The 27946-nt window shown below is 43.1% G+C and overlaps 1 protein-coding gene and 1 long non-coding RNA gene across 5 annotated transcripts in view; one reads left to right on the top strand and one right to left on the bottom strand.

The window, feature by feature from the left end:
* Window positions 1-27946, top strand: part of LOC143270236 (uncharacterized) — a 285186-nt gene that overhangs the window by 231257 nt on the left and 25983 nt on the right. The window contains exons 21-22 of the mRNA XM_076559424.1: window positions 24219-24305; window positions 26079-26165. Coding sequence (XP_076415539.1) covers window positions 24219-24305; window positions 26079-26165 — 174 coding nt within the window. The remainder of the gene's footprint in view (window positions 1-24218; window positions 24306-26078; window positions 26166-27946) is intronic.
* Window positions 757-8274, bottom strand: LOC143270239 (uncharacterized). Of its 4 annotated transcripts, XR_013047359.1 has the most exons (5): window positions 8147-8274; window positions 7390-7499; window positions 3015-3133; window positions 1990-2231; window positions 757-1024 (listed from the first exon to the last, which is right to left on the bottom strand). It is a non-coding gene; the product is annotated as an uncharacterized LOC143270239 (long non-coding RNA). The 4 variants fall into 4 exon arrangements; XR_013047358.1 differs by having other exon boundaries at window positions 1990-3133; XR_013047360.1 differs by lacking the exon at window positions 3015-3133.

The raw sequence follows: 27946 nt of genomic DNA, 5'->3' as shown, positions 1-27946 counted from the left end.
AAGAATCAACAAAAGTTCAAAAGAATAGAAAATAAAAAATAGAGTATTAGATGAGGATATGATTAATTACTTCCTCACTGCCCACAAGGCTAAATAGAATGAGGAATTCTCTACCAGGGACGAGGCAGCTCCCTCTCAAAATCTTACTCTCAATTCAAAGCACGCTCATGAAGCTTAGGAGAGGGGATCTTTTCTTTATTCTGTTACAGAAAGTCCTAAAGAGGCTAAGGTGCATGAAGCCTTAGTGTCACACACCTTCAATCTAGCACTTGGGAGGCAGAGGCAGGTGGATGTCTGTGTGTTCAAGGCCAGCCTGGTCTACAAAACAAATTCCAGAACAGCCAGGATTGTCCCACAGAGAAAAAATGTCTCAATTGTAAACAAACAGAGAGGCAAAGGTTAAAGCTAAGTTGAAATTGTTCTCAGATATCCTACAGGTTGAAGGAAGGTAAGAAGGTTCCTGTTCTTTTCCTCAAGCATTCATAAAAGGCTAGAGAAAACAAACCAATGTGGTGTTGAACTAATAGGAGGAGGAAGCTCTCCTGTTGGACATGCTCTTAGCATAGTCAGCTTCAAACATTCACAGAAACCTGCATAACCTTGTGCACATTAATCACTAATTAAAGAAATGTCTTATATGCTTTACTACAGGCCAGACTTGGGAGGGATTTTCTCAGTCATGGATTCCCCGGTCATATGTATCTCTAACTTGTGTCAAGTTGATTTAAAAAAAAAACAGTCAGGACACAGCCACCATTGTTTCCTTTGCTTTTCCTGGCATATAATAAAATATTTTATGTTTTTATTGTGTTTCTACTGGAATATGCGCTGTACCTTTTGTAGTATTGTAGCAATTTATATAAGAGATTATCAAATTAGAGTTCAAAATTAATTACAGAGGGAGATCCACAGGCAGCTGGCCCACCTGGTCTTCTGGCAGGTATGGCCTAGGGTTGGACAGGGGGTGTTTGTCTGGTCTTCAGGCAGGCATGACCTGGAACCAGAAGCTGGGTCACTCAGAGACCTAGAATAGAACAAAAATGTGAAATTCTTCCTCACAACATTCTGCTATACTCATAGGTCAGTGCCTATCCCACTCAGCTGATGGATGCAGATGCAGATTTCCATGCCAAATCATTAGGCAGAGCTCATGGAACCCTGAAGAACAGGTAGAGAAAGGATCCCAGGAACGAGAGGGTCAAGGACACCAGGAGAACATGGCCCACAAAATCAACTAAGGAGGAGTCATAGTGGTTCACAGAAACTGAAGCAGCAATCGCAAAGCCTGCATGGATCTCTGCTAAGTCCTCTGCATATATGCTATGAGTTTTTGGCTTGGGCACTTTTGTGGAACTCCTAACAGTGTGCATGTTAGTGTGCCTGATTCTTTCAACTGTTTTGGGGCCCCCTTTCCTCCTACTCAGTTGCCTTGTCTAGCCTGAACTTTAGGGCTTGCGCCTAGTCTTATTGCATTTGTTATGAAATGTTTGGTTGATATACCTGAGTAGCCTTCTATTTTCTGAAGGGAAACAGAGGAGTAACAGATCTGGGAGAAAAGGGGGATGTGGTGAGGAAGTGGGAAGAACAGAGGTATAGGAGCATGAGAGTGGGAATGGAGGGAGGGAAAATTATGTTGGTATGAGTTGTATGAAAGAATAATAAATAAAAAGAAAAAATAAATTTGTTCCTGATATTACTTCTAAAAAAAATTTTGTCAATTTCAAAATGGATATGTTATCACATGATATTCCTTAAATTTCTTGTTCATTAATGGTGGCCTCAAAGGTAAGACAATCTTAATATTATTCAAAAAATCACTTTCATTAGAATATTTTTCCTCCTATGGATTTGAAATGGATAGCATTAAATAGTTTCCACTTAAACTTTAATTTCTAGTTAAAATCAATGATTCTGCCTGAAGGACCAAAAGGAGGCTCCATTTGCTGTTTGGTGGACCTAAGTCTGTCATCTCTACTTCTAGACACTTACTTTCTGCCCCAGCATTCCAGGAAATCCAGGGAAACCCTGTGAAAGAACAACAAATACTGTGACTGTTTTGAAATGCCACTTGGAACTGGCTGTGGATACATTTGGTCAGCCATTTTTATGATGACTATCCCTCAATCCACAGGTGGGGGAGCTCCCACTTCTATTGCAGCACATCACTTGTACAGATTTGCCATTAACTTTTCTCCTTTGTGATCCTAGTCACCCCTTTCACCTCTGGATCCCTAGGAGAAAACCAACAGAGAGGGTCAATGCACTAATATTGTACTTCTCTGTGTGTGTGGTGAGGGGTAGTTAGGGAGGAGCATGTCAAACTGATATATCCTAGGCCAACTCCCTCATTTTTGCAAAGCTCCAGGCTCAGATATTATGTAGCTTGCTTTCTGGTTAGACCCACTAAGTCTTTTTTTTTCTTTTGATTTTTGTTGTTGTTTTGTTTGTTTGTTTGTTTTGTTTTTCAAGACAGGGTTTCTCCATGTAGTTTTGGTGCCTGTCCTGACTTTTGCTGTGTAGTCCAGGCTGGCCTGGAACTCACAGAAATCTGACTGGCTCTGCCTCCCTTGTGCTGGGATTAAAGGTGTACACCACCACTGCCTGGCACCCCTAAGATCTCTTCAAGTTAGGTAGTAAAAGGAAACAAAGAAAGTCCTGACTCTCAGATCCCCTCATCACACAGGGCATGTGTCTGCAGGTGCTTGTTGGTGTTTGTTTTATTTTGGTAGAAGAGAAGGCTGTGTGATAGAAACCTGGCCTTAGCCTAAGTCCTCTCTTCCTGCACCCCTATGATGACTGAGGATGACTCCCTACCTGGCTCTCATTTGTTTCCCTACTCCCTGTGAGGAACAGGAACCTCACTGGGAGGTCCTTTATACCAGAATTGCCCTGCCTCAGGAGACCTGCTCTTCTCTCTCAGCCCAAAAATCAGTCTCTGGAAAGACAGAGGAGTAGCCAGGAATGATGGCTGCAGTTGATATCTCAAGAGAGAGCTGGGCCTGTCTTCTACTCACCTCCAACTCCAGTAATGTACCCAGACCAAAATCTGGGATGCTACCCACCACCAACTCTAGGATCTGGTCTGGCAGGAGAGACAAGGATTGACCTTTTCTACTCTGGATCCTGGGAAGCCCTAAAAGAAATCAGACTGCTTATAATCAGCCTCCAAGACAGCTGGGTGTGCAGTAAGAATGGAAGGACTCCTGAATGTGCTGCTTAGGTCTCTGGACTCTACTGTGAGTTTTAAGGGGCATGCAGTAGTAAACAGGAAGATGTCCTGGGGGTTTGTGTTTATACAAGGCTTAAAAACAATGTAGCTTTTCTCAGCCCTCAAAAGCCTAATCCAGAGGCAAAACCCTGATAGCCAAAGAGAACAACAGGAACATGATCCCTGTGTCCCTGTAGCCCAGGGCATGATGTCCCCCAAAGGCCTGACTCCCCAGCACAGGGTGACAGTCCTCCAGTCCTGCCCTCCCCATCTTTGTGGACAACTGCTGCTCCCCAGTCTTAGTGAGAGGGCCTGGGAATGTCCCTCTGGACCACACACTGAACTCAGTGCCCATTGGTCCTCTTGACCTCGCCAAGCCCATCACACCCAGGTCACCTTTTCCACCCAAAGGCAAGTAGAAGATGGAAAAGGACCACAGTGTCAGTTCTTCCAGAAACAGAAACAGGGCTTGTGGGAAAATCTGGGATGGAACCAGGGTGTTGGGTCTGGGTTGTAAACTTGAATTCCTATATGGCCTTTTGCCTCCTTCCGGGGCGCCACTCTCCATTTTTCATTGTGGCCCTTGAAATTAAATAGAGAACAAAAATTGTTAGTTATTTTGTGGTGCTCTTACCGTTTTAGGCATAGCTAGGAATATATGAGCAGGAGAGAAGGAATCCAGAAAAGACGGTTTAGCATTGAGAAAGAAGAAAGCAACTCTTTCCATTTGTCTGCTTCCTGACAGAAATTAGATAACTCCCTTAAAATATCAGGATCTAGCTGGGCGGTGGTGGCGCACGCCTTTAATCCCAGCACTCGGGAGGCAGAGGCAGGCGGATCTCTGTGAGTTCGAGGTCAGCCTGGACTACCAAGTGAGTTCCAGGAAAAGGCACAAAGCTACACAGAGAAACCCTGTCTCGAAAAAACAAAAACAAACAAACAAACAAAATATCAGGATCTAAGGAGCTGCTCGGCGGCCACTTTTTCTTGTTTTTTAAAGTATATTTGGGCCATTTCTTAGTACAGAGACGGATCAGCTTAGGAATCTTTGTGTAAGGCATTAACCTGAGAGGTTTTAAAGCTTCAAGAAGACAGCCTAATGGAGAGGAAGGACTTATAGGGTTGAAAGCCTTGTTTGCCATGTCTGCAGCAGAGAGCCAGGAAAATAAAAAAAAATAAAATAAAAAAAAACAAACGTGATCCAGAGCCAAGGCCCCAGGTGTCCCCAAAGCCAAGGACGGATACCAGGCACAGGCCGCTAATTGGCTGGTCAGCCAGAGAAGTGGGGTACCACCACGTGAGGCAAGGATTCCCCAGGAATCTGGACAGCATCTACCGCTTCATCAAGCCGGAAGAACATGTCTCCTTCATGCGGTCCCCAGGACGCACCCAGTGGCGGTGGTCCCACTGTGAGGAATATCTCAGGCTGCAGACATGGGAGATGGCTAGAAATTTAGGCCTGTGATAGGGGGCCCACTGTAGCCAATAAAGACCATGGCCAGGGGTTCACCCGGTTTCAAGAATACTTAGTGAGCTGCTGGATGCTCAACAGTCATTCTTACAGATTCAGGAAACCATTTACACTGGCCAAAAAGAGGGGGGCTCTCCAATCAGAGAAGCAGTGTTGGATGTAGTTTAGTGCGGCCAGGCAAAATAGAGAGTGGTCTGTCATGAACAGAGCAGAGTCCCTGGTTTGTGTGAAGCAGTCCCGGGTTTCAGCACCAGATGTTAGTTATTTTGCAGTGCTCCTACCCTGCGAGGAAATGTCACTAAACACGACAGAATCCACTAACAAGACTTTTATTAAGATAAAAGGGACAGACAAGTGCTCAGGCTTGTGGAAGAGACACCTGTATGGAGAAAAGAAGAAGAGGAGGAGGAGGAGGAGGAGGAGGAGGAGGAGGAGGAGGAGGAGCTGGGAATATGGCGTAGGCTCATAAAGGCTGGGTGGCTCATGTGCGTACTCAGGTCAATGTAACTACTCCATGCATGGGCATTGTGTGCTCTTATGCAACCATGAAAAGTCACAGGATCCTGGTCACGGGAGACGCCTTGACCCGGAAATGGCTATTTTGACCTGGAACTGGCTAGGCAGAAGTGTCTAGGTCTGCCAGGTTTGTGTAAACATGCCCAACCATGGGGGATTGTTGTGGTGAATCCATCAAAAATGTCCAAGATAATACAGATCGCCAAACTAAATACTCACTGAGAAGCTATACATGGTGATGTTTGATCTTTTCCTGGAAAGGGTTGTGAGTGGGTGGGGAGACAGTGTGAGGGCCTCAGAAAATAGGCTTGCCACACATACAAATTCTTTGCCTGATTTACTTTTTGCATAGGGTGGGCCTTTCAGACATCTCATTATACTCTCACCCCCAGTTTGAAGCCAAGCAGAGGCAAAAAGCAGCCTCTGGATAGATAAATGCCAGGGGGTGGTTAAAAGTAGGGTGGGTTCTGTTGTGACTCAGAGTAAGCGTGAATCTTTTTTATAGTATTTTTATTTTATAATTAACTTAATTTCACATATCAGCCACGGATTCCCCCATCTTCCCTCCTCCCACCTCTCAGTCCTCCCCTCCCAATTGACTCCACACTCCCACCTCCTCCAAGGCAAGGTCTCCCCTGGTGAGTCAGCCCAGCCTGGCAGACTCAGCCAAGGCAGGTCCAGTCCCCTCCTCCCCTTACACCAAGGCTGAGCAAAGTGCCTCAGCATAGGCCCCAGGCTCCAAAAAGTCAACCCATGCACCAAGGACAGGTCCTGGCTCTACTGCCTGGGGCCCTCCCAAACAGATCAAGCTAATCAACTGTCTCACTTATCCAGAGGGCCTGGTCCAGTTCCATGGGGGTTCCTCCAACATTGGTTCTCCGTTCATGCATTTCCTCTAGTTTGGCTATTTGTTTCTGTGCTTCCTCCAACCATGGTCTCAACATCTCTCTAAGCTGGAATCTTAAGCATTCTCTATACTACAAAACTGCATGCCACCTCTAATTATTAGAGATACAAAGTCAACTATATGCTCATTGGTGGGTTAATTTGTGGGTTTTTTTTTGTTTGTTTGTTTTTTTTGTTATTATTTTGTTTTTTAGGGCAGGATCTCATGTGTCCCTGGCTGGTCTCATTTAAGTGAAGATGGCCTTGGACAGATGCTCCTGCATCCACCCACTGAATGCTAGGATTATAGGAAATGTATCACCACTTCTGGCTGCATATTCTGAATTTTGAATACCTTTACAAATTACCTTAAATGTAAAACTAAGCAAGTGAAATTAATTTTGCTAGCATTTTGCTTTCATTTAATTTGTCTCTTCAACATGTAATCACTGTAAAATAATGGGAAAAAAGGAAACTTTGAAGTGTACATGTTGCATGCTGAGGATCGAGGTTAGGGGTAGTGCACTTGTCTAGCATGTACAGGTGCTGGGGCTCATAAGAGAGAGTGGAGGAACCAAGGTACAGGAACCTGCTACATAACTGCTGGAAGTATAGCTATACAATGATGCAGCCACTAGCACCAGAGTATGCACAGCATTTATAATAGAGAAAAGGTAGAAACCCCAGATAACTACTGCTTGATGAATGGGTAAACAAAGGGTGCTGTGTTAATACAATGGTCAAGTATCTAGCCCTGAAAAGGGGTAGAGTACTGCTACATCCTATAACATGAATAAACATCACAGACATTAAACTCAGTGAAAGAAGCAAAATGACAGAAGAATGGGATAGTTCCCTATTAGCTGGTTTGATTTCTATTAAACACCCAGAGTGAGAAACCTGAAGCAGAAAGTTAGATTGGTAGCTGATAGGGGGTAGAGTCTGGAGGAGTGAAGAGTAACTACTAGTGAATAAATGGTTTCTTCTCCAATGACAAAAATATTTTAAAATCAAACAGGGTGATGAATGCATACTTTTAAGAACATACTAAGAAAACCCTACTGGATTGTATACTTTAATAGAGTGAACTTACTAGATAAGTGCATTACATTATTATTTAAAGATTATATTTATTTCATGTGTACTATGTTTGCCTGCATGCATATTGTACATTGTATGTATGTCTGCTGCCTGTGAAGATACAAGAGGATGGTGGATTCCCTAGAACTGCATTTACAGATGGTTGTGAGCTCCATGTGGGTGCTGTTGTGGGTCCCAGGGTTTGTAGCTGAGAGATATTGAGGATTACCTTTCTCTCCAGTACAGACTGCCTTCCAGTACCAGGAACTCTGGTTAGTAGGTGAAGAATCTAGTTAGACGTCAGCTGAATTTCTCCATGTTCAATGACAGAAGTGTTACCTTCAGAAACAAGACCTTAACATCAGGTTGTGCAGAGACACCAACAGACTTGGAAATACCCTGTGCTATTTGGAGGGTTCTGTGGGTCGCTTTGGTTAAGGACTCAACAGGCTGTACATTGTTCCTGGCACAGGAGGTTTAAGATAGCGGCATAAGATGTCTAATTGGAGCCTTGTCAAACCTATTATGTTTTGAGCCCGTTTAGATTCCTTTCACTTATGTATAGGAAGCTTCTGGGGTAGTCAGTTCCCATATAGTTTTTCAAAGGGTCTGCAGTGTTGATTGTCCCTGCTCATATTCCCTCCTTTATCCTTCTCTCCCATCTTCCTCTAATTAAACCTTCCTAATCTAGTGTTCACTTATATTTTCATAACACTATAGACTATTCCCTTCCTTGAGAGATACTCTCCTCCCTTCTTCTCCCTTACCAAGTACCAAACCTCTGTGGTTATTCAGATTGTAGTTCTCATATCAGAACTTTTAAAAGAAAAAAAAATCAAAACCAGTATTTGTCTTTTTGGATCTGGTTTGGCCCAATCCTGATGGATTTTTTTCTATCTCCATCAGGCCAGTCTTAGGGAAGTATTTTCTCATGGCTGCAGGACTATAAGGACCTGACCCACCAACCAACTCCCCCAGTGTTTTGCCTTGGAAGCTCTGCAGGTAGCTCTACTCCAAAATTCCAATTGACAGTGCTTTGCACATGCTCTGAGCATGGTAGGCTTTCGTCACTGGAGTCTGACATGGGCATGCGCAGAGCACGTGCACGGGGTTCACAACTGCTGAGCACCATTGTGTGCTCACAGCGCATCACAATGCCAGGGTAGCTGTGTTGCTAAGGGTAAAGCCGAGTTTGGCTCACACTGAACCAAGGATCTGCGCTTGCAGGACGGTCCCGTGTGTCAGTGGCGAAAATTTACCAGTGTTTTAAATTTGTATTCTACCAGTGTTCTATTTTTTACTGTAGGGTTTGTGAGGGTGCGGGTGGGTAAAAGGGCGGGGCGGGGGGGGGGGAGGCAGGGAGGGCCTGCACAGCCTTAGGGCTGAACATGCAGGAAGACATTGACCCAGATGCCCTTAGTATTCAAGCCCCAAAGCGGGCTCGCTGGTACACCTGCCTGTGGCCCTCATGCCTGGGTCATGGGTGCTGTTGTCGCAAACGACGAAGCAAATTTCCCCTCGTGAATGGCCAGGACACAAGGAGCAGGTAATGGGACCTGGGGAGGGGAGAGGGACAGGAGGGACAGGAACTGTTGGTGACAGTCAAGGCAACTAAGGAGAAACACACCTTCCAGGACTGTAACCTGAGGGAGGGGAGAGGTCATGCTTAGGCTCTTCTTTCACTGAGCCCAGTGGGGTTTGTGCCTGCTTTAGCCTTCCAGGCATCTGGGACCTGCCCAACTTGGAAGGGCAGCTCCTAGGCCTTTTTTAAGAGAAGCAAAACAAAGAACTTCAGTTAGTTTACAAATCCTTTTACATTGTCTCTTTTAGAGCACTTTATTGGGTGCTTTAAAGTGATTTAGCTAATGAAACTACATACATTTTATTTTTATGTGTATACTTAATTTTTTTTAGATTTATGTATATGAGTGTTTTGCCTGCATGTATTTCCAATGCACCACGTGCAAAAGAACGTGTTGGATTCCCTGGAACGGGAGTTACGGACAGTTGTCAGTGCTAGAAATCAAACCCAGGTCCTCTACAAGCAAAACTAGAGTTTGTAAACACAAAGCCGTCTCTCCAGCCCATAACGGATATTTTTTAATACTATGTTATATACAACACAAAAAACTGTAACATGAGATAAATTTTTACATAAAATGTCAACTTTAAGCCCCCCCCCCAAAGAATCACTAAGAAATCGTACATTAGTGGGATCCCTGTTTGCTGAGGGATCATATAAGGAAATTTTCAGTTGGAACTATGACTCTGACCCCCACTCCTTTGAGTACATGTTGTATGTGTGTTGGTACATATGTGAAGGCTATAGGTTGACATTATCTTCCTCAGTTGCTTTTCATCTCATTAACAGAGTGGTATGTGTGTGTGCACATATATCCCATACACCTGCAGTTAAGTATGTGAAGGTCAGAAGAAAGCTATATTTGAGAGTTGTATTCTGCCATATTGTGGGTTCTGGGGGTTGCACTCAGGCCATCAGGTCTGCTGGCAGGTCCCACCACCTGATGAACCACCTTGTGGTCCCTACTCCTCATTTTTTGAGGCAGGTTCTCTCACTCAAATCCCTACTAGGTGTGATTTATTGTCTTGCAGTATACTGATTCAGCTTAACTTGCAGGCAAACAAGCTTTGGGGATCCTCCTGTATCCACATCCCCAGCACTAGATTTTCAAGCTGTTGGGAGTTCTGAACTCAAGCCCTCAGGCTTGCCTGGCAAGTACTTTACCAACTGAGCTCTTCCAATCATCCCCAGCCCTTGTTTTCTATTTCTTATTTCACACTATGTTCTAAAGGGGAACCAGGGACACTCAACAGTATATTTTTCCATAGCCCGTATGCTTCTTGGTAATCTCTGTAGTTCTGAGTGGTTACTTAGTCTTCAAAATGTGAGCTTTATACAAATAATAGAACAATAAATTATATTTTCAAAATATGCTTTGCTTAACAAACACATTCTTTTAAAACACTGAACTTTCCAACTGTATTTATCCATTCTGTCAATCCATTTATTCCCCACATGGAACTTAGACATCTCCTATACAGCATACACATTCTACTATCTCTCAAGACCCTCTCATTCTTAAAATGTTTATGTTTATCTGCCCAGTCAGCTTTCCTTACATTCTATACATTTAAATAGTGAATACAAAGACCCATGCTCATTTGAATCCTGCTTTTCTTTTGGCTTAAAGCTTTATGAAAATCAAAGCAAGGGAGCTATGATACAGTGGGTTATCTCCTTATAGAGATATTTGCTCAATTTTGATGTGTTGGACACATTGGGGGTTCAAGGCAAAGCACTATGGCTTGCTTTGCTACCATTTGGTGTCTGGATTATCAGGGACACTATGTCTATTGTCTGAGGACTAGGCTGTGTGCCTGTTGGCAGCAAATATAGAAATATTACTTTTGGGCATTGAGAAGTGAAAAAAATCAAAGTATCAATGACTGAGGATTTAGATTTTTGTTACTGCTATTTTCATCTTGTTTGCCTTTCATAGTTTTAAGAGCTAAAATTTACATAGATACATGTGACCTGTAGAATTGCCATGGGCCTGTGGATTGTATCATATATCATTTTATGTAAGGCACAGTGGACTGCATGATAACCTTTTATTTTGTATAGTGGCAAAGTTAAAAATATTGCCTATTATAGTCATAAAATATCATGGCAGAGATTTTAGCAATGCTAAAATGTGAAATAAAGAGTAAGGTAGGCAGTGACACTGACCTGCAATCCTGCCTACTGGGAGGATTACCAAGTTCAAGCCCATCTTGGGGAATATAGTTTTAAAATATTGTAAACATATTTGAATAAAAAATTGTGTCTTCAGAGTAGGTAGAATTCTGTGTGAAATTGGTAAACATTCCAGTATTTTTATTGTTTCTTATATGTTTTCCTTTAAAATGCTATGTTCAGCATAGTTTTTGAAAATCATGTTGACTCTTTGATCACTCATTCTGCTTTAAATGGCTTTTGGGAAATCATGACAATGAAATTCTATTACCAGATCCTATTCTTTTTTTTTTTTTTTGATTTTTTGAGACAGGGTTTCTCTGTGTAGCTTTGCGCCTTTCCTGGAGCTCACTTGGTAGCCCAGGCTGGCCTCGAACTCACAGAGATCCGCCTGGCTCTGCCTCCCGAGTGCTGGGATTAAAGGCGTGCGCCACCAAGGCCCGGCCCTATTCTTTTATTTTTTTTTCCTGTCCTGTCTGAAATGTCTTCATGCTGTGTTGGTCAGATGTGAGTCTGTTCACCCACACTCCTGAAACAGCTATCATTGTTAGAGACAGTTATCCACAATGAGTATAAAGAACTGAGACTCAAGTTTTTGGGCTTTGCTGGGTTCCTATCAGCAGTAGCCTTTGAACATGGTTCTGTAGAGAAGTTTCCCACAACTGAATGAAGCCCAACATAGAAGCAAGAAAAACACAGCTATTGCATCAGCATTCACCAACTACAAACCCCAGGCACCTAGAGCTTAGCCATAGCCAGTAAAGAAAGGAGATGGAGAGACGGTGCTCGCCTCCCATGAGTTTTAGAACAGGCTGTGACTTAACATTACAAGGCAATATTTGGTGATGGTTTGGTGTCTACTAGAAAACAGGTAACTACAACAACAACAAATACAATGCCATCTATAGACTGTCAAAAATATGTTGGCTGGAGAGAGTAAAGACAAGGGTTGCTTTCCTGTTCCACCATGTCCATCTCTTGGGAGAACAGAGAAGAGACTGTGTGCTAGAGGTTCAGGAGAGGAGGGATGAACCAGGAGTAATAATTGAACTGGTCATATACATGTGCAACTGTAAAATATACTTACAGCAGCCATTAAAGCAAAGGATGTGGAAGAAGCCCTCTTCCTTGTCCCTGTGTGCATGCCTGTGTGGTGGTGGTGGTGGTGGTGGTGGTGGTGGTGGTGAAAAAACAACTTCAAAGCACCCCAAATGCAGTGACTTCTGCGATTGTTGGCAGCTTGATGCTTAGAGATAGGGTATATTTCGTGTTCTACCAAACCCACTTCTTGGGAGAGAGCATGAGACTCAAGGAGCTGCCTAAAAATTTTCTTGACAAGAAAGGGGTCATGGTGCCTTAGGGGTAGAGGAAGAAGAATGAAATAGGAGCACTAGGTGCTTTGAGCACACAAACACAAAGCCATCAGTTACTGCAACCATCAGAACAAAGTGTGTGCAAAAACCACCATCCTCCCTCTAGTGTGTCTGAATATGTGGATGTTGCATGTGATGCATGTGTCTGTGCAGTCATGAAGGGAAGAGGAGGATATCAGTGTTTTGTGTCATTCTCTAGCTTATCTACTTGACATAAGGTCTGTGACTTAACCTGGAGCAGCTAGCAGCCACCAAGCCCAAATGATACCCTGTAAATCCCACCCACAGTACTGGGGTTACAAGTGCATACGTCCATGCCAAGACTTTTATGTGGTTGCTGAAGATTCAAACTCCGGCTGTTGTGTGTGGGCAGCAAACACTCTTATTGACTGAGCTATCTCCCAAGCCATCGACTGTTTTAACTTTTATTTTTAAATAGAAGTAAGTCTTTTTTTTTTTTTTTTGGTTTTATTATTATTATTATTATTATTATTTTACAACACCATTCAGTTCAACATAATAGCCACAGAATCCCCTGTTCTCCCCCTCTCGCCCACCCCTCCCCCCAGCCCACCCCCCATTCCCACCTCCTCCAGATCAAGGTCTCCCCCGAGGACCGGGGTTGACCTGGTAGACTCAGTCCAGGCAGGTCCATTCCCCCCTCCCAGACCGAGCCAAGTGTCCCTGCATAAGTCCCAGGATTCAAACAGCCAACTCATGCAACGAGTCCAGGACCTGGCACCAATGCACAGCTGCCTCCCAAACAGATCAAGCCAACTGACTGTCTCACCCGTTCAGGTGGCCTGATCCAGTTGGGGGCCCCTCAGCCTTTGGTTCATAGATCCTGTGCTTCCATTCATTTGGTTATTTGTCCCGGTGCTTTATCCAACCTTGGCTTCAACAATTCTCGCTCATATAAATCCTCTTCTTACTCACTAATTAGACTCCCAGTGCTCTACCAGGGGCCAGCCGTGGATGTCTGCCTTCAGATTCCTCAGTCCTTGGATGGGGTTTATGGCACCACTATTTGGGTGTCTGGCCATCCCATCACCAGAGTAGGTCAGTTCCTGCCGTCTCGCGACCATTGCCAGCAGTCTTTTGAGGGGGTATCTTTGTGGATCTCCGTGGGCCTCCCTAGCTCTCTGCTTCCTCCCCTTCTCACTTTCTCATGTGGTCTTCATTTACCATGGTCTCCTATTCCTTGTTCTCCCTCTCTTTTCTTGATCCAGCTAGGATCTCCCACTCTTTCCCTCGACTGTCGCCCTTCATTGTTCCCACTCATGACCAGGCTATTCATGTAGATCTTGTCCATTTCTCCGTGTCTTTTTTTGGGGTCCCGTTTTCCAGGTAGCCTCACTGGTGATGTGAGTAGCAGTCTAGTCATCCTTGTTCCACATCTAGCATCTTCCTATGAGTGAGTACATACCATATTTGTCTTTCTGAGTCTGGGTTACCTCACTCAGGATGATTTTTTCTAGATCCATCCATTTGCCTGCAAACCGTGTGATGTCGTTGTTTTTCTCTGCTGAGTAGTATTCCATTGTGTATATGTGCCACAATTTATTTATCCATTCTTCAGTTGAAGGGCATCTAGGTTGTTTCCAGGTTTTGGCTATTACAAACAATGCTGATATGAACATAGCTGAGCAAGTGCTCTTGTGGTATGATTGAGCATTTCTTGGGTATATGCCCAGGAGTGGTATAGCTGGATCTTGGGGGAGATTGATTCCCAATTTTCTAAGAAAGCGCCATATTGATTTCAAAAGTGGTTGTACAAGCTTGCATTCCCACCAGCAGTGGAGGAGAGTTCCCCTAGTTCCACATCCTCTCCAGCATAAAGTGTCTTCAGTGTTTTTGATCTTAGCCACTCTGACAGGCGTAAGGTGGTATCTCAGAGTTGTCTTGATTTGCATTTCCCTGATGATTAGGGAGGTTGAGCAATTCCTTAAATGTCTTTCAGCCATTTGGGATTCCTCTGTTGAGAATTCTCTGTTTAGTTCTAAAGCCCATTTCTCAATTGGACTGTTGGTCCTTTTGATGTCTAATTTCTTGAGTTCCTTATATATTCTGGATATCAGTCCTCTGTCAGATGTGGGGTTGGTGAAGATCTTTTCCCATTCTGTAGGCTGTCGCTTTGCCTTGTTGACCGTATCCTTTGCTCTACAAAAGCTTCTCAGTTTCAAGAGGTCCCATTGATTGATTGTTTGTCTCAGTGTCTGCGCTACTGGTGTTATATTTAGGAAGTGATCTACTATGCCAAGGCGTTCAAGACTATTTCCTACTTTCTCTTCTAGCAGGTTCAGAGTAGCTGGATTTATGTTGAGGTCTTTGATCCACTTGGACTTAAGTTTTGTGCACGGTGACAGATATGGATCTATTTGCAGCCTTCTACACGCTGATATCCAGTTATGCCAGCACCATTTGTTGAAGATGCTTTCTTTTTTCCATTGTACACTTTTGGCTTCTTTGTCAAAAATTATATGTCCATAGGTGTGTGGGTTAATGTCAGGGTCTTCAATTCGATTCCATTGGTCCACATGTCGGTTTTTATGCCAATACCAGGCTGTTTTTATTACTGTAGCTCTATAGTAGAGCTTGAAGTCGGGGATTGTGATGCCTCCAGAAGTTGTTTTATTGTACAGGTTTCTTTTAGCTATCCTGGGTTTTTTGTTTTTCCATATGAAGTTGAGTATTGTTCTTTCCAGATCTGTGAAGAATTGTGTTGGTATTTTGATGGGGATTGCATTGAATCTGTAAATTGCTTTTGGTAAGATTGCCATTTTTACTATGTTGGTCCTGCCTATCCATGAGCATGGAAGATCTTTCCATTTTCTGAGATCTTCTTCAATTTCTTTTTTCAGGGACTTAAAGTTCTTGTCATATAGGTCCTTCACTTGCTTGGTTAGTGTTACCCCAAGGTATTTTATGTCATTTTTGGCTATTGTAAAGGGTGATGTATCTCTAATTGCCTTCTCAGCTTCTTTGTCCATTGTATATAGGAGGGCTACTGATTTTTTTGAGTTGATTTTGTATCCTGCTATGTTGCTGAAGGTGTTTATAAGCTTTATCAATTCCTGGGTGGAATCTTTGGGGTCACTCAAGTATACTATCATGTCGTCTGCAAATAGGGAAAGCTTGACTTCTTCCTTTCCAATTTGAATCCCCTTAATCTCCTTATGTTGTCTTATTGCTCTGGCTAGAACTTCAAGTACTATATTGAATAAGTATGGGGAGAGTGGACAGCCTTGTCTTGTTCCTGATTTTAGTGGAATTGCTTTGAGTTTCTCTCCATTTAATTTGATGTTGGCTGTTGGTTTGCTATATATTGCCTTTATTATGTTTAGGTATGTTCCCTGTATTCCTGATCGCTCCAAGACTTTTATCATGAAGGGGTGTTGGATTTTGTCAAATGCCTTTTCTGCATCTAGTGAGATGATCATGTGGTTTTTTTCTTTGAGTTTGTTTATATGGTGTATTACATTAATGGACTTTCGTATGTTGAACCACCCTTGCATCCCTGGGATGAAGCCTACTTGATCATGGTGGATAATTGTTCTGATGTGTTCTTGGAGTCTGTTTGCCAGTATTTTATTGAGTATTTTTGCATCAATGTTCATGAGGGAGATCGGTCTGTAGTTCTCTTTCTTTGTTGCATCCTTGTTTGGTTTAGGAATCAGGGTAATTGTAGCCTCGTAGAAGGAGTTTGGTAATGTTCCTTCTGTTTCTATTATGTGGAACAATTTAGAGAGTATTGGTATTAACTCTTCTTTGAAGATCTGGTAGAATTCTGCGCTGAAACCATCTGGTCCTGGGCTTTTTTTGGTTGGGAGACCTTTAATGACTGTTTCTATTTCCTTAGGGGTTATTGGACTATTTAAATAGTTTATCTGGTCTTGATTAAACTTAGGTATGTGGTATCTATCCAGAAAAATGTCCATTTCTTTTAGGTTTTCCAGTTTTGTGGAGTAGAGGTTTTTGAAATATGACCTTATAATTCTCTGGATTTCCTCAATGTCTGTTGTTATGTCCCCCTTTTCATTTCTGATTTTGTTGAATTGGATTCTCTCTCTCTGTCTTTTGGTTAGTTTGGATAAGGGCTTGTCTATCTTGTTGATTTTCTCAAAGAACCAACTCTTTGTTTCATTAATTTTTTGTATTATTCTCTTAGTTTCTAATTTATTAATTTCACCTCTCACTTTGATAATTTCCTGGCGTCTATTCTTCCTGGGAGACTTTGCTTCTTCTTGTTCTAGAGCTTTCAGATGTGCTGTTAATTCACTAGTGTGCGATTTCTCCAACTTCTTTATGTGGGCATTTAGTGCTATGAATTTCCCTCTTAGCACTGCTTTCATAGTGTCCCATAAGTTTGGGTATGTGGTGTCTTCATTTTCATTGATCTCTAGGAAGTCTTTAATTTCTTTCTTTATTTCTTCCTTAACCCATTGGTGATTCAGTTGAGCATTATTCAGTTTCCATGAGGTTGTAGGTTTTCTGTAGTTTTTGTTGTTGTTGAAATCTAGCTTTAAACCATGGTGATCTGATAGAACACAGGAGGTTATTCTGATTGTTTTGTATCTGTTGAGATTTGCTTTGTGGCCAAGTATGTGGTCGATTTTAGAGAAAGTTCCATGGGGTGCTGAGAAGAAAGTATATTCTTTCTTGTTAGGATGGAATGTTCTGTAGATATCTATTAGGTCCAATTGGGTCATGACATCGGTTAAGTCCTTTATTTCTCTGTTAAGTTTCGATTTGGGAGATCTGTCCAGTGGTGAAAGTGGGGTGTTGAGATCTCCCACTATTAATGTGTGGGGTTTTATATGTGGTTTAAGCTTTAGTAATGTTTCTTTTACATATGTGGGTGCCCTTATGTTTGGGGCATATATGTTCAGAATTGAAACTTCATCTTGGTCGATCTTTCCTGTGACGAGGATGTAATGTCCTTCTTGATCTCTTTTGATTGATTTTAGTTTGAAGTCTATTTTGTTGGATATCAGGATGGCTACCCCTGCTTGTTTCTTAAGACCATTTGATTGAAAAGTCTTTTCCCAGCCTTTTATTCTTAGGTAGTGTCTATCTTTGAATTTGAGATGTGTTTCTTGTATGCAGCAGAAGGATGGGTCCTGCTTTCATATCCATTCTGTAAGTCTATGTCTTTTTATAGGTGAATTAAGTCCGTTGATATTAAGGGATATTAATGACCAGTGATTCTTCATCTCTGTTATTTTTGGTGGTAGTGTGTGTGTACTTCTCTTCTTTGGGGTTTACTGTTGTGGCTTTATCTACTGCCTGTGTTTTCAAGTGTGTATCTGACTTCCCTCGGTTGGAATTTTCCTTCTAGTGCTTTCTGTAGGGCTGGGTTTGTGGATAGGTATTGTTTAAATCTGGCTTTGTCTTCGAATGTCTTGTTCCTTCCGTCTATGATGATTGAAAGTTTTGCTGGGTATATTAGTCTGGGCTGACATCCATGGTCTCTTAGTGTCTGCATTACATCTGTCCAGGTCCTTCTGGCTTTCAAAGTCTCCATTGAGAAATCGGGTGTTATTCTGATGGGCTTACCTTTATAAGTCACTTGGCCTTTTTCCTTGGCTGCTCTTAATATTCTTTCTTTATTCTGTACATTTAGTTGTTTAATTATTATGTGTCGAGGGGACTTTTTTTGGGGGTCTAGTCTGTTTGGTGTTCTATAGGCTTCTTGTATCTTCATAGGCATTTCCTTCTTTAAGTTGGGAAAGTTTTCTTCTATAATTTTGTTGAATATATTTTCTGTGCCTTTGAGTTGGTATTCTTCACCTTCTTCTATCCCTATAATTCGTAAGTTTGGTCTTTTTATGGTGTCCCAGATTTCTTGGACATTTTGGTTCATGACTTTGTTGGCTTTAGTGTTTCCTTCGACTGATGGAACTATTTCTTCTACTGTATCTTCAATGCCAGAAATCCTCTCTTCCATCTCTTGCATTCTGTTGGTTATACTTGCATCTGAAGTTCCTGATCTTTTACTCAGGTTTTCTATTTCCAGCATTCCCTCTGTTTGTGTCTTTTTCATTTTTTCAATTTCCCTTTTCAGATCTTGGACTGTTTCCTTTGTTTGTTTCATTGCTTTTTCATGATTTTCTTTCAGTGCTTTATTGTTTTCTTCCAGGATTTTAATGTTTTCTTCCAGGACTTTATTGTTTTCTTGGAGGGCTTTATTGTTTTCTTCTAATTTGTTTGCCCTTTCCTCTAGTTGTTTACAGCGTTCTTCCAATTTTCTTGTCTTTTCCTCTACACAAGCCTCTACCTTCTTCATGAAGTTACTCATAAGGCTACTTTCTTCTGCTTCTTCCAATTTTTGGTGTTCAGGTCTAGATGTTGGAGGCGAGCTAGGTTCTGGTGATGCTGTATTGCTCTTCATTTTGTTGTATGTACTTCTGCTTTGACGTCTGCCCATCTCCTTGTGATTCCTTCTTGGTCTTATCAGTGGACTTGTTTCACAAAGATCTGACAGACTCAGGAAGACTCTCTCTCTTGTCCAAAAGGGAGTTCTCTTGTCCAACTCTTTGGTCCAGAAGGGAAGTCAGGGGCAAGCTCTGGTCCAGAATGGCAGTCGGGGACAGGCTGGGAGCTGGGGGCCGGTCTCTAAGTCTCAGGAAGTAGGTGGGGTCTTGGGCAGATGGGTGTGGGGGCAGGGCGCGGAGACTGCAGGGGCTGCCAGGGGCTTGGAAATGGGGATCCCTCCCGGTGGGGCTAGAAGGGGAGCTGCCCGGTGGCCAGAACCTGGTGCCAAGTTGGGCAGGCCTCTCAGGAGTGGTTGGTGGCCAGGGATGGGGTCCGGGCTGGACCCAGGCACTCACCTCTGGTCCAGAAGGGAAGTCGTCGGGGGCAGGCTGGGAGCTGGGGGCCGGTCTCTAAGTCTCAGGAAGTGGGTGGGGTCTTGGGCAGATGGGCGTGGGGGCAGGGCGAGGAGACTGCAGGGGCTGCCGGGGGCTTGGAAATGGGGATCCCTCCCGGTGGGGCTAGAAGGGGAGCTGCCCGGTGGCCAGAACCTGGTGCCAAGTTGGGCAGGCCTCTCAGGAGTGGTTGGTGGCCAGGGATGGGGTCCGGGCTGGACCCAGGCACTCACCTCTGGTCCAGAAGGGAAGTCGTCGGGGGCAGGCTGGGAGCTGGGGGCCGGTCTCTAAGTCTCAGGAAGTGGGTGGGGTCTTGGGCAGATGGGCGTGGGGGCAGGGCGCGGAGACTGCAGGGGCTGCCGGGGGCTTGGAAATGGGGATCCCTCCCGGTGGGGCTAGAAGGGGAGCTGCCCGGTGGCCAGAACCCGGCGCCAAGCTGGGCAGGTCCTCCCGGGGTGAATGTTGGCCAAGGATGGGGTCCGGGTTGGACCCGGGTACTCACCTCTGGTCCAGAAGGGAAGTCTTCGGGGGCAGGCTGGGAGCTGGGGGCCGGTCTCTAAGTCTCAGGAAGTGGGTGGGGTCTTGGGCAGATGGGCGTGGGGGCAGGGCGCGGAGACTGCAGGGGCTGCCGGGGGCTTGGAAATGGGGATCCCTCCCGGTGGGGCTAGAAGGGGAGCTGCCCGGTGGCCAGAACCTGGTGCCAAGTTGGGCAGGCCTCTCAGGAGTGGTTGGTGGCCAGGGATGGGGTCCGGGCTGGACCCAGGCACTCACCTCTGGTCCAGAAGGGAAGTCGTCGGGGGCAGGCTGGGAGCTGGGGGCCCGTCTCTAAGTCTCAGGAAGTGGGTGGGGTCTTGGGCAGATGGGCGTGGGGGCAGGGCGCGGAGACTGCAGGGGCTGCCGGGGGCTTGGAAATGGGGATCCCTCCCGGTGGGGCTAGAAGGGGAGCTGCCCGGTGGCCAGAACCCGGCGCCAAGCTGGGCAGGTCCTCCCGGGGTGAATGGTGGCCAGGGATGGGGTCCGGGTTGGACCCGGGTACTCACCTCTGGTCCAGAAGGGAAGTCTTCGGGGGCAGGCTGGGAGCTGGGGGCCGGTCTCTAAGTCTCAGGAAGTGGGTGGGGTCTTGGGCAGATGGGCGTGGGGGCAGGGCGTGGAGACTGCAGGGGCTGCCGGGGGCTTGGAAATGGGGATCCCTCCCGGTGGGGCTAGAAGGGGAGCTGCCCGGTGGCCAGAACCTGGTGCCAAGTTGGGCAGGCCTCTCAGGAGTGGTTGGTGGCCAGGGATGGGGTCCGGGCTGGACCCAGGCACTCACCTCTGGTCCAGAAGGGAAGTCGTCGGGGCAAATAGAAGTAAGTCTTAACTGAATGTTTTATAGATTAAGTTGAAACTCCCAAAAGCAACCAGAAAAAAAACTCCATAAAACACAGGTCAAGGTTGCATTACATAAATGCAAAAATGTCACTTAATATACAGGTAACCAATCTTTCAACAGAGTTGATCAAAGGACCAAACCAACTCATTATAGCATGTTTTTATTCTGAAGGGTCTCTGAAAAACCTGATGGCCCTGCATCCACACCAGGGAAAGAAGACACTACGTATGTTATTACGGTAAAGTGATCCTTTGTGAAATTCATTTTCATATGAATTTTGTTAAAATGCAGCAATAGTTTACCTATCACAGTTTTGCATGGAAATTTGGCCAGAGAAAAACATTCTGTTGGTGTGAATTGTCATTTCTATAAATTGTAAGTGAGTAATAAGTCCTTGCAGATAGTGGTGGCCCAATAAAGGAATGGACTGGAAACACAGTGAGTGGAAGATTGAGAACAGTCCTCACATAATACATGCTTCATGTTTGACCAAGGATGGTTTGCAGATACAAATACACCTTAGAGTGATTTTAAAACATGTCTGTGTTAATACACCTGAATACATTTTAATAGGTCCAGTGATTTCAGTTTCTAGGAATTGCCCAGGTGCCTTTACCTTTGGCATAAGTGCAGGCAGCTTTTATCTTCCTATGGACACTCCTACTTCAGGATCACATGTGAGAGCATCTCCTCTTTTCTATCTTTGCTTCTTATTTACACTAGCAGGAACTTGTGGAAATTTAGCCACTTGTAATCTGTTCATCCAAATTGTTCATTATGAAGAGATTATAGCATGTTTTTTTCTTTGATTCCCTAGGAGTATGTGGAAAAGTCTTCCTTTAGTTACATAATAGGTTTGTATTCCCCAATTAGCCAGCAGTTCTAGAAGCGAAGATTCAATTACCATATAGTAACATTTTAATGTCTGGAATTTTTGTTTTGTGTTTTAAAATAATAGACCCTTACATTCTCTGTGCCACATTTGAACATTTAAAATAGTGGTGGGTTTTAATTAGATATTGATCTATTCATATTAAAGCGACTTTATCACTGTGAGCTGCTGGAGGTAAGGAAACTGGTTTAATTGTATCCTGGAGCCTTAGAGTGAATCATAAGTTGCATATTAATGACTTCTGAATGTGAATCAATGGACAAAAGCTGTTTCATGGGTACTATGATATGGAGAACACACATTAGTGATTAAATCAGTGTTTATTTACAAATGAAAAATAATACACACCTTGGAATCCCCACCAGGATAGAGAAACACTGATGAAAGGAGGTCAATTAAAATTAATAATCATCTCATATAAGATCAGAAATTTTGAAACACTGGGAATTCAGTGTAGTCTCAGCCACAGGGCAAGGTCAAGTTTCTCAGTTCATGATGTTCTCTTATACTTGGCTAGCATAAATACAGGTTAGTACTTGATGACAAAGTAGTAATTTGTAAATAGATGAGCATATTTTGAGATATTTCAGGTTTAAGTAAGAGTTTCTACATTTTATGATTCAATACACTGAACCTTTCAGGAATAAAGTAGTTTTAATTTGTGAGGACACACACACAAAAAAAAGAATTAAATTCAGAAAAAAACAAAGAAAGTGAAACCTCTAAATTTCTATTACAGAAAAGCAAAAAACAACTATTTTACTTTACTAACATCTGTAATTTGAAAAAGATGAAGACTGAAATAAACCTGTCATCACTGGAAAAGGTAATAACTGACAATTACAAAGAAAAATATTTATTAACTGATAATTGCACCTAATATGAAAAGTAACATATTTGCTTGTGAGAGGAATGATGCCGCTGCATCGCCATGTCTGCAGTATTGCAAATAGTGTCAGAGAGAGAAACCAAGATTTTAAAATGTCCTTCACCACCGGGCAGTGGTGGCCCAAGCCTTTAATCCCAGCACTCGGAATGAAGAGCCAGGCAGATCTCTGTGAGTTCGAGGACAGCCTGGACTAGCAAGCGATTTCCAGGAAAGGTCACAAAGCTACACAAAGAAACCCTGTCTCGAAAAAACCAAAACATAAAAACAAACAAACAAACAAACAAATAAATAAAATGTTCTTCACCACCTTGATACCCTCATTTCTGGAAACACACAAGCATTTCACCCTCTAGTTCTCAACCTACCTAAGGGTGTGTCCATCTGATGACCTATCTCATGTTGTGGTGAACCTGCACAGGAAATTTTTTCCCTTGCTATTTGATAACTGTCATTTTTCACGTCTTATGAATTATCATGTCTATATCTATGTTTTCAGAAGGTGTTAGGTGAACCCCGTGAAAGACAGTCTTAGGTTTTCCAAATGGGTCACTAACCACCTGTTGAGAACCACTATTTTCATGGGTATGTGATAGTAAATTAGACTATGGAGACAAAAATCAGAAAGGGATCTCTTTGAATCAGAAAAGAAACCACACACAAATAAAGAGAGTAAACGTTAGAGAATCATGCAGTAGATAATGTCAACAGGAACCTACCAAACACTCTTGTATGACTTCAGTGGATTTATTTTAGGGGTGGAAATGTTTTGAATGCATTCTTTCTGTGCACTCTGTTTGTGGTCTGCCCACTGACATCCAGGGGCGCTTTGGATCCCCTGGCACTGCAGTTCCAGAAGGTTCTCAGGCAAGATGTTGGTTCTGTGAATCAAAGCCAGAGCCTCTGCCCCAGAAAAAAGTGGTAAACCCTGCTGAGTCATCTTTCCAGACCCCAGAATCAATATGTTTCTTATGCACCTGTTCATAAGCAAAGACCAATATGTCCTTAGTATAAACGATGAGTCAGCTTTCAGGGTGGTTGCCAAAATTTTATACCCTAGGCCTCATCAGACTGCTGGTATGAAACATTGAAATGCAGAGAACTAATAGGCAGGAAGAACATGAATAGGAGGTGGTCTTGTTGGTACACTCCTCTAATCTGTGCACTCATAATGCAGAGGACACTGGTCTCTTTGAGTTCAAGGATAACCTGTTCTCAATTTATATGGTGAATGGGAAAAGGCAAGAAACTGTTTGCCACAGCTGAAGTGTGTAGGTGCAAGGATAATTTTTAGGAGTTGTTTCTATCCTCTCACCATTTCAATCTCAGGGTTCAATTGGAAGTGTCAGTCATGCTGGCAAGTGCCTTTATGACATTAGCCATTTGGTGGCCTTAATATATATGCTCTGAATGTAAATATATCAGCATTAATACACACTCACACACACTCCACAAAATACAAAAGAAATTGATACAATACACTAGCACACCAATGCCAGCAGATCACTCTGCATGCAGGCATAATGACCCGGGATCCATCCCAGAAAACACAATTACCAGCAAACTGCTTGACTACGAACGATGTGTTGAAAATACACGGTAAAAGATCATTAGACATTTTTCGCATTTTACTTCCAGCAATGAAACTCAGATCCACCTATCACATGCCAGAACAAAAGCGACCTCAAAGAAACTGAGCAAAAGAGAGTGAAACACTTTTCTTCTGTTCTGTTTTGAATTTTGGTATTCATAATTTAAAGGAACCCAGCACAGCCTCTTTTGTGTCAGAAGACGGCTTCATTTGAAAAAAAAAGCAAATAACGGTTTTGGTTCTCACACACACTTCACATACAGACCAAACAAAAAAATTGATTTCCTTAACTGAGAAGGTTCATCCTCTACCTTTCCTTTGCAGAAGAGCGAGGAAGATATTGGCTCTGCAATAAGGTCCTCCAGCTTTGAGACCATCTCTGGGGACCCGGAGCTGTCTCTGCTAGATGAGGTAATAACTGATAGCTGCAAAGAAAAAGAAATATATTTACCTTTAATTCCCACTAATTTGACATGTAATATATTTGTTTGTGTAAGGAACGATGTCTCTGTGTTCCTATGTCTGCAGTATTTCAAAGAGTGTCAGAGAAGAGGAAGCCAGCCTGGCCCATTTCTTCACCTCCTTCATATCCTCCCTTCTGGGAGCCCACAATCTAATCACCCTGTAAGGCACTAGTTCTCAACCTTCCTAAGGGTGTGGCCATCTGATGACCTATCTCATGTTGTGGTGAACCTGCACAGGACATTTTTTCCCTTGCTATTTGATAACTGTCATTTTTCACGTCTTATGAATTATCATGTCTATATCTATGTTTTCAGAAGGTGTTAGGTGAACCCCGTGAAAGACAGTCTTAGGTTTTCCAAATGGGTCACTAACCACCTGTTGAGAACCACTATTTTCATGGGTATGTGATAGTAAATTAGACTATGGAGACAAAAATCAGAAAGGGAGCTCTTTGAATCAGAAAAGAAACCACACACAAATAAAGAGAGTAAACGTAAGAGAATCATGCAGTAGATAATGTCAACAGGAACCTACCAAACACTCTTGTATGACTTCAGTGGATTTATTTTAGGGGTGGAAATGTTTTGAATGCATTCTTTCTGTGCACTCTGTTTGTGGTCTGCCCACTGACATCCAGGGGCGCTTTGGATCCCCTGGCACTGCAGTTCCAGAAGGTTCTCAGCCAAGATGTTGGTTCTGTGAATCAAAGCCAGAGCCTCTGCCCCAGCAAAAAGTGGTAAACCCTGCTGAGTCATCTTTCCAGACCCCAGAATCAATATGTTTCTTATGCACCTGTTCATAAGCAAAGACCAATATGTCCTTTGTATAAACGATGAGTCAGCTTTCAGGGTGGTTGCCAAAATTTTATACCCTAGGCCTCATCAGCCTGCTGGTATGAAACATTGAAATGCAGAGAACTTATAGGCAGGAAGAACATGAATAGGAGGTGGTCTTGTTGGTACACTCCTCTAATCTGTGCACTCATAACGCAGAGGACACTGGTCTCTTTGAGTTCAAGGATAACCTGTTCTCAATTTATTTGGTGAATGGGAAAAGGCAAGAAACTGTTTGCCACAGCAGAAGTGTGCAGGTGCAAGGATAATTTTTAGGAGTTGTTTCTATCCTCTCACCATTTCAATCTCGGGGTTCAATTGGAAGTGTCAGTCATGCTGGCAAGTGCCTTTATGACATTAGCCATTTGGTGGCCTTAATATATATGCTTTGAATGTAAATATATCAGCATTAATACACACTCCACAAAATACAAAAGAAATTGATACAATACACTAGCACACCAATGCCAGCAGATCACTCTGCATGCAGGCATAATGACCCGGGATCCATCCCAGAAAACACAATTACCAACAAATTGCTTGACTACGAACGATGTGTTGAAAATACACGGTAAAAGATCATTAGACATTTTTCGCATTATACTTCCAGCAATGAAACTCAGATCCACCTAACACATGCCAGAACAAAAGCGACCTCAAAGAAACTGAGCAAAAGAGAGTGAAACACTTTTCTTCTGTTCTGTTTTGAATTTTGGTATTCATAATTTAAAGGAACCCAGCACAGCCTCTTTTGTGTCAGAAGACGGCTTCATTTGAAAAAAAAGCAAATAACGGTTTTGGTTCTCACACACATTTCACATACAGACCAAACAAAAGAATTGATTTCCTTAACTGAGAAGGTTCATCCTCTACCTTTCCTTTGCAGAAGAGCGAGGAAGATATTGGCTCTGCAATAAGGTCCTCCAGCTTTGAGACCATCTCTGGGGACCCGGAGCTGTCTCTGCTAGATGAGGTAATAACTGATAGCTGCAAAGAAAAAGAAATATATTTACCTTTAATTCCCACTAATTTGACATGTAATATATTTGTTTGTGTAAGGAACGATGTCTCTGTGTTCCTATGTCTGCAGTATTTCAAAGCGTGTCAGAGAAGAGGAAGCCAGCCTGGCCCATTTCTTCACCTCCTTCATATCCTCCCTTCTGGGAGCCCACAATCTAATCACCCTGTAAGGCACTAGTTCTCAACCTTCCTAAGGGTGTGGCCATCTGATGACCTATCTCATGTTGTGGTGAACCTGCACAGGACATTTTTTCCCTTGCTATTTGATAACTGTCATTTTTCACGTCTTATGAATTATCATGTCTATATCTATGTTTTCAGAAGGTGTTAGGTGAACCCCGTGAAAGACAGTCTTAGGTTTTCCAAATGGGTCACTAACCACCTGTTGAGAACCACTATTTTCATGGGTATGTGATAGTAAATTAGACTCTGGAGACAAAAATCAGAAAGGGAGCTCTTTGAATCAGAAAAGAAACCACACACAAATAAAGAGAGTAAACGTTAGAGAATCATGCAGTAGATAATGTCAACAGGAACCTACCAAACACTCTTGTATGACTTCAGTGGATTTATTTTAGGGGTGGAAATGTTTTGAATGCATTCTTTCTGTGCACTCTGTTTGTGGTCTGCCCACTGACATCCAGGGGCGCTTTGGATCCCCTGGCACTGCAGTTCCAGAAGGTTCTCAGCCAAGATGTTGGTTCTGTGAATCAAAGCCAGAGCCTCTGCCCCAGCAAAAAGTGGTAAACCCTGCTGAGTCATCTTTCCAGACCCCAGAATCAATATGTTTCTTATGCACCTGTTCATAAGCAAAGACCAATATGTCCTTTGTATAAACGATGAGTCAGCTTTCAGGGTGGTTGCCAAAATTTTATACCCTAGGCCTCATCAGCCTGCTGGTATGAAACATTGAAATGCAGAGAACTTATAGGCAGGAAGAACATGAATAGGAGGTGGTCTTGTTGGTACACTCCTCTAATCTGTGCACTCATAACACAGAGGACACTGGTCTCTTTGAGTTCAAGGATAACCTGTTCTCAATTTATTTGGTGAATGGGAAAAGGCAAGAAACTGTTTGCCACAGCAGAAGTGTGCAGGTGCAAGGATAATTTTTAGGAGTTGTTTCTATCCTCTCACCATTTCAATCTCAGGGTTCAATTGGAAGTGTCAGTCATGCTGGCAAGTGCCTTTATGACATTAGCCATTTGGTGGCCTTAATATATATGCTTTGAATGTAAATATATCAGCATTAATACACACTCCACAAAATACAAAAGAAATTGATACAATACACTAGCACACCAATGCCAGCAGATCACTCTGCATGCAGGCATAATGACCCGGGATCCATCCCAGAAGACACAATTACCAGCAAATTGCTTGACTACGAACGATGTGTTGAAAATACACGGTAAAAGATCATTAGAAATTTTTCGCATATTACTTCCAGCAATGAAACTCAGATCCACCTATCACATGCCAGAACAAAAGCGACCTCAAAGAAACTGAGCAAAAGAGAGTGAAACACTTTTCTTCTGTTCTGTTTTGAATTTTGGTATTCATAATTTAAAGGAACACAGCACAGCCTCTTTTGTGTCAGAAGACGGCTTCATTTGAAAAAAAAGCAAATAACGGTTTTGGTTCTCACACACACTTCACATACAGACCAAACAAAAGAATTGATTTCCTTAACTGAGAAGGTTCATCCTCTACCTTTCCTTTGCAGAAGAGCGA

This window comes from Peromyscus maniculatus, chromosome 22, assembly GCF_049852395.1.
Source record: "Peromyscus maniculatus bairdii isolate BWxNUB_F1_BW_parent chromosome 22, HU_Pman_BW_mat_3.1, whole genome shotgun sequence".
In the NCBI taxonomy this organism is placed as follows: domain Eukaryota; kingdom Metazoa; phylum Chordata; class Mammalia; order Rodentia; family Cricetidae; genus Peromyscus; species Peromyscus maniculatus.
The sequence above is the reverse complement of the archived record's forward strand: the minus strand, read 5'-3'. Positions and strand labels throughout refer to the sequence as shown.